The 7,776-nt window shown below is 37.9% G+C and overlaps 1 protein-coding gene across 1 annotated transcript; it reads right to left on the reverse strand.

The window, feature by feature from the left end:
- Positions 1-4,972: 4,972 nt before the first annotated feature.
- On the reverse strand, positions 4,973-5,722 carry LOC112234573 (oligodendrocyte transcription factor 3-like). Its single transcript, XM_024402749.1, has one exon. The coding sequence runs from the start codon at positions 5,720-5,722 to the stop codon at positions 4,973-4,975; it is 750 nt and encodes a 249-aa protein (XP_024258517.1).
- Between the last annotated feature and the right edge of the window lie 2,054 nt (positions 5,723-7,776).

Below are 7,776 nucleotides of genomic sequence, written 5' to 3' on the forward strand. Positions count from 1 at the left end.
AATAACTCTACCTACATGTACATATTACCTCAATTACCTCGACACCGGTGCCCCCACACATTGACTCTGTACCGGTACCCCCTGTATATAGCTCCGCTATTGTTGTTTTACTGCTGCGCTAGAATTATTTGTTATTTTTATATCTTTCTTTTTTTAGGTATTTTCTTAAAACTGCATTGTTGTTTAAGGTCTTGTAAGTAAGCTTTTCACTTTAAGGTCTACTACACCGGTTGTATTCTGTGCATGTGACTAATAAAATTTGATTTGATTTGCTGTGGGGTAAGTACATAAAGAAAACTGAGCCATATTTTTGGTCATTGTCTCTCATGATAAATGGATTGCTTATATCAATAAAATTAAGTATATTTTTGGTGTACTGCCCCTTGATATGGCAGTAGTTTTTACAAAATTAACATGGCAAAATTGATATTTTCTTCAAAATTCAGAAAAATAAATTATATTATGATCAAATCATATTAATTAAATCAGCTTTTTAGTTCTAATGTGGATTGTATTTTGAAGAAAAACTACACATACGGGAAGATGTATGTTGTTGTTTAAGCAAATTGCCTGTAATTTAACTGGTTATATTTTATTTTAGATAACAGTCCAAGTATGTTAAGATGAGAAATATGTTTATATTTTGACATGATTGTTTCTTTTTCCAACCGTTTGTTCTTATTGGTAATCCAAATATGTTGGTAGCTTGAGGGTTAAACATCACATCTGGGTCTGAGTGAAAGTTGACTCCAGGTAGTCTCAAGGGTAATCCCACAATATGTGTCACGCCCTGACCTTAGAGAGCCTGTTTATTTCTCTATTTGGTTAGGTCAGGGTGTGATTTGGTTGGGCATTCTAGTTTTCTATTTCTTTGTTGTTCTTTGTTCTTTGTTGTATGGTTCCCAATCAGAGGCAGCTGTCTGTCGTTGTATGTGATTGGGAATCATACTTCGGCTGCCTGTTGTCCACCTGAGTTTTTGGATCTTGTTTTTGCACAGTAGCTGTATAGCCCTGCAGAACTTTAGGTTCCTTTATCTTTTGTTGTTTTGTCGGTGTTTCAGTATTAAATATCATGAACACTTTCCATGCTGCGCTTTGGTCTCATTCATTCAACGACGGACGTAAACAATATGTTTGAAATGTATTCATGATTAAATTATTTATTATATACAGTACAATGGTCATATTATCCATATGAGTCCAATATATTTTCTGGAAACATTTACAAAATGTGCATGCACGTGAACTCACAATTTGGAGAACAGGCAATGTTACTACTTATAGTACAGTAATGATGGTAGAACGGCACATATTATGAACTACATCATAAAGTATGTCTAGAAAATTATAGCAGGCATATAGTATCAATGGATATCATTAATATCACCATCTTAAGCAGCCTGTGCAGAGGTAAGCACATTTTAAGCACATTTTGCTGGCACATTTTTCTCACACAACGAGATTGTCAATGTTCTTATACTGCATGATAATTGACCACGTTTCATGATGATTAGGCAGCATTCGTCTCTGGCACAATCTTTAGAACAAAATATTTTAACGCTTCTTCTTGATGGGAAATTGCAACCATCGATATTAAACACCATCTGGCATGGACAGTCTAACCGTAACTGTTTGTATACTTAAGACAAAATGTAAAAATTAAAAAACTCCCCCTTTCACTCTCCCAACCTACAGCATTATGAGGAAAGAATTTGGGCTTTCCAATGACAAGGTTACAAAAAGGCTTACTGGCTCATTTACATGCTCGAAGAATGGCAACTGAATGCATAATCTTTTGCGTATAGGATCCTGTAATCCCAACCAGTCCTCTGATGTGTTTCGTTCCCCATTCCCCCAGGAACAATTCACTTGTAATCTCCACAAACACAATCTGTTTAGAACTATCTGATCTGCAATGCGCCGGTGAAAGGACTCAAGGGACATGCCAAAGCATTTTCTGATCCCATGGAGGTTCATGTAGCATTTGTTTCAGGACACAACAGTTCGATAACATCCCATCGAATTATGAAATCATTTATTAAGCACATTGTATCATCAGAAATATGTCGTATTACTAATGTATTTGTTTAAAATATACAGATGTAGGATCTTAATTTGATCACTCTTTGGTTACTGAGAATGTTCCTGCACTGCAGGAATTCCTAACTAGTAGTGTATTCTAGTTTTAAAAAGGCTTCCAAAGTTTGTAATTTCCACTTTGAAAATTCAGACTTGATTTGACCTAACAAAAAATGTGTCAACCCAAACAATGAGATCCATTTATTATATTGCACATAGTAATTCTCATTTCATATTGCTGCAGGATTATTCTCCTGATGTAGCTAACTGGCTCAAATTAAGATCCTACATCTGTAGGCCTATAGGACATTTAAATATATTTACATTTACTAAGCAAAAATATAAACTCAACATGTAAACTGTTGGTCCCATGTTTTAAGAGCTTAAATAAAATATCCTAGAAATGTTCCATTTGCACGAAATGCTTGTTTCTCTCAAATGTTGTGCAAAATGTTGTTAGTGTGAGCATTTCTCCTTTGCCAAATAATCCATCCACCTGACAGGTGTGGCATATCAAGAAACTGATTAAAAAGCATGATCATTACACAGGTTCACCTTGTACTGGGGACAATAAAAGGCCACTCATTTTAGAGAATTTGGCAGTACATCCAGCTGGCCTCACAACTGCAGACCACGTGTAACCACACCACCTCAGGACCTCCACATCCGACTTCTTCATCTGCAGAATCATCTGAGACCAGCCACCCAGGATGCTAATGAAACTGTGGAGTATTTCTGTCTGTAATAAAGCCCTTTTGTGGGAAGAACTCATTCTGATTTGCTGGGCCTGGCTCCCCAGTGGGTGGGCCTATGCCCTCCCGGGGCCCATCCATGGCTGCACCCTTGCCCAGTCACTGGATATCCATAGATTAATGTCTAATGGATTTCTTTAAATTTAGTGATTTTCTTAAATTAACTGAAATTGTTGAGTTATTGTTATATTAATATTATTTTGGGAAAGTTAAGCCTAAATAAAATGTAGGTCTATTGTGCATTATTCTTCACTATCTGGTGTTAAGATCAATGCTCTCTCTTAACATTTCTGTCTACACAAAAAAATCACTATATGATGCAAGCATGAGGATTTTGTATAATTCATTCTATAAAAATGGTTTATCTATGTAGGCTACATACAGTATATATAGATCAATGTCAATAATGGCTCAAATGTGGATTCTGATGGGATCAATAAACTTCTGCTGTTCAGGTCTAATAAGATGCTTATATATATATATATATGGTAGAAAACTTCAAAAGCAATCAAGGACTATGCCCACACATTTTCTGCAGATACTGCCAGATAACCAACATTTCTACTGGTGTTAGTTGCTACAACATAACTCTCCTAACCCCCAGTGGGTGTAATGTGTATTCAGAACTACTTCTGCACCTGTGAAATGTAGTGGACGTTCATACAACAGATTATAATAGGCCCACATGTAAACATTACTAACTGCACTGGATATTATATTGCCAACCTGAAAAACAAATACTTTGCTCTCACCTCACCACAATGAATTAACAGAAACAAATGAAAGTTAGCAAGTATCTTACGGTCATTAGGCCTTCCTCTTATGTGGATCTAAAATATCTATAGACTGTCTACAAACATTTTATTTAGTCTAGATAAGTTAGGTCTACATAGTCTACAAAATTATCAAAAAGTTACATTAAAATTCAGGCATTATTGACATACTGCATGATTCCAATCACTCAAGGCCTACATAGGCTACTAGATCTAACCTATATTTAGACTTGGCTTTAAATCTATGAATAAATAGCCAAACCTATATGTAGACATGGCTTTAAATATATGAATAAATAAGCAACATATATGTAGACATGGCTTTAAATCTATGAATAAATAGCAAAACCTATATGTAGACATTGCTTTAAATATATGAATAAATAACCAAACGTATATTTAGACATGGCTTTAAATATATGAATAAATAAGCAACAAACATTTAAATTTGGCTTTAAATCTATGAATAAATAGCCAGACGTATATTTAGATTTTAAATCTATGAACAAATAATCGACAGGAATAAATGTCCTTAATTGAGGCTATGTTATATACATCCTGACATGGTATGGACAGGCAATGCAGCATACATGGTTCATCATATCCGTTTTATTGACATTTCATCCAGGAACACTGGGTAATAATAAATATTTCATTAGTCATCAATACAAAAATAAAGACGCGGGGTCTCCGGACATAAAACATTCTTTCCAGCAAAACAATCATGCAGCCATGCTAAAGAAGTTCAACCTATGGACAATAACGCCACCGCAAAACTAAAAGTATTTTCAGAATTCTATGGAGTCATCAAGAGCCATATTATTTCAACCTTTCCGAACTTAATATATAAATCATACAATTTTCATACACTGTAGAATGCGATTTCACCATCCTTGTTACAAGGAATAATGTTACAAAAGAGCTTAATGCTCTCCAAACATGAGGTCACATTCAGACATCTCCAGCTTAATGCTCTCCAAACAGGAGATCACATTCAGACATCTCCAGCTTAATGCTCTCCAAACATGAGGTCACATTCAGACAACTCCAGCTTAATGCTCTCCAAACATGAGGTCACATTCAGACATCTCCAGCTTAATGCTTTAGGTTTTTTCACAGAGCGTCTTGTAAGAAACATATTTACATAGCGTGAATGCATCTCTGGTGACACCAAATAAACAGCTACATTTTTACCGTGAAAAAAGTATTTTCACAAGGTCTTTGTTACAAGGAGGAATAATTAACGGTTCTCATACGCAAAACAAATAAACGTACATACAATGCATGCATGGAGGTCAATTCTTCATGTCCAATTCATCATTTACTGTACTGTACATCTTGTCACCATTCTGAATCGGATGTCCCGAATTACTTCATCACATCCTTGTTTCCGCTTGCAAGTCTCGTCAGTCCCGCTGAACTGATAGGAATATGAGGGGGTGGAGGTACTTGGCATATGGGGCACGGGCATGGTAAACCTGCCCAGTGTTGGAAGCCGCTGCCGAGCTGAAGAGGGTGTGCAGGGGCACTCTTCATTAAGGAGTGAGGCGCTCGGATGGAGGTAAGTCCAGGTAAGGTGGTGGTGAGGGTAGAGGATGTGGACGAGGACAGCGCGCTCCCGAGCAGCGGATGCACCTGATGCGCCGGGTTGCCAGAGTGCCCGCTCACTGTCCCGCAGTGGAACGCAGAATGATGTCCGCCGTAGATTTCTCCAACCAGCCTTTTCATCTCGTCCATGGAGCTGTTGAGCATCAGGATGTAGTTTCTGGCAAGCAGGAGAGTGGCAATCTTCGACAGCTTTCTCACAGACGGACCGTGTGCGTAAGGCATAACTTCCCGGAGGCCGTCCATCGCCAGGTTCAAGTCGTGCATCCTCTTGCGCTCCCGCCCGTTGATTTTCAGCCTCAGATGCTGAATCTCTTGCTCGGTCACCTGCTTCTTGATTTTGTACTTGCTCCCGCCAGATGACGTATTTTCCCCGTGCCTGGAAAGATGCTCGCTCGTCATCTTCTGGAGGAGTTCGTTCTGCGCCGAGGACACTGAATTGAGGTGGTCTCGGAGATACATTCCATCCATGTCTGGTGAGGAAGATCTGCTCGAGCTGGAGTCAGAATGCATTTTATTAGCTCGGTTTGGGTAGGAGGTCGCTGCTTCCCTCTGTCTCTGCCTCTGTTTTTAAATCACACTCGATCACCTGCTTCTGTCGTTTGAGTTTGGTCCTCTTTTTGGGGTGGAGGTCTATGAGGGCATGAATGGACGCACTGGGCTTGTTGGCCGGATAACTGCGCGTAATCGTATCCCGCGAGTGCACCTCTTCTTGCTCTGTGATGGGGTAAAAGACTGCTCCGAGTATTTATAGTGCGGTTGAGAAGGGGAACAAAAGGAACCCTCCTATTGATAATAATGGTCTTGTTAGGATGACGTCCCCATTATACAGGGTGGTGTGCTTTGACTGTCCCATTGACCAAAGGGACATCTATTCCTATTCATTCTAATGCCACCGCGGGGGGAACACTTCCATCCTGGATGGATCATCTGAAACCAAGACAATTTGAAAACACTCTGCTGCTTTCTAGAAATAATAACGGGTTAGTCTGAAATTATTGTTTCATCAGCTTCACTTTGTAATGTATTTCTGTAAGGCTTTTATTAAAACTGTTTATCACTCAAATTTTGGAAAACTTAAAGCGGTGTAACCTAGTCATGCATCGTGTTTTAGTGATTGCGTGTATGGGATCGGCTACAATATTATCTGCTTCGCTAGAAAATGTTAATTTGCAGACCATCCACAATTTAACTTTGTCGTGCTGTCGAGAGGGGGAATAACATTGATGAGTTTTAGCTGCCGTTTAGGGTAGACCATCAATGAGGGACGCGCAACCAGCGTGATCTTTGTGCACGAGCAGCAGAATATTATAAATTCCATAATACCATATTAATAGAGTAATAAGAATATATGTATTTTTTGTAATTATTTATTTAACCTTTATTTAGCTAACTAATAAGAAAATCGATTCAAAGTCTACTCAGCCTCATGGCGTTTCAGCTTAATCAGCAATTAACCTGAACTTCGTGAAAATATAATTGATTTTGAATTTGATAAAAGCAAAATAAGGTAGCCTCTCACACTATTTTTTACATCAATTAGATAAAATAATATATAAGATGCTGTCACTATAACGTGCTATAATGACAAGTTTGGCGTCTCTCACTATTCTCAGCCATGCAGGAATCCACATAACATGTTCTCTGCTGATTGTAGTGTTATTCAATGTCCTTCCACCTTAAGTACACACCTGCCATAACATGACATTCAGATTGGATAGGAATTTATTTTACCATCACAATTATAGGCCACGTATGACAGCCCAAAAATCGTTATCCGGATCAGAGGCCAAGCTGGAACTGGAATGGGCCGGGAGGCATGATGCACCACTGCAACAGAATAGGCTATTCAACTCCAATCAAAAACTACATGTGGTTTCCATTTAGTTATACACATTTTTCACACAAATAGACGAAGTGAAATTTTTTATTAAATAGAGGATTTTCTTTTATGTTGAAAATATGTTTGAATTGATTATGACAACCACAACTATTATTATTCTTATTATTAGCAATGTTATATCATTAGCCTGTAGTTACTGCTTTCATTCTTGTTGCTGCAAATATAGACGTAGGCCTACCCTTTTAACCCCTAAATTTCTCATTACGGGGCTTACTACATTTGGAGGTTAAATGAGACTATCCCCAGAATAGAAACCAAACTGACTTGAAGATGAATTGTCCAAATATAGCATCGCAACCCGGTTTTCCTCAGGTGGTTGGTTTTAGTAGGCCTGTACTCTACGTGTGCATAGCCTACTGATATTACATTAGGCCTAAATATGTATTATTTTATTTATTTTATTTTTACTTAACCTTTATTTAAGTAGGAAAATCAGTTTAAGAACAAATTCTTATTAACAATGACGGCCTGCCAAAAGGCAAAGGCCTCATGCGCGGGCGGGGACTGATATATTGCTCATGTGAACATGTGGTAGGCCTTTATAGCATATTTTGCAACCATTCCGAACTTTGAAATGTGTATAGTTTAAATTAAATATCTGTTCAATTCATACAGAACATTTTCTATTTTTTTCTAAAAGTTGTATTGGGCTAGCTATAGGCCA

The sequence above is a fragment of the Oncorhynchus tshawytscha genome, linkage group LG01 (genome assembly GCF_018296145.1).
Source record: "Oncorhynchus tshawytscha isolate Ot180627B linkage group LG01, Otsh_v2.0, whole genome shotgun sequence".
NCBI classification, from domain to species: domain Eukaryota; kingdom Metazoa; phylum Chordata; class Actinopteri; order Salmoniformes; family Salmonidae; genus Oncorhynchus; species Oncorhynchus tshawytscha.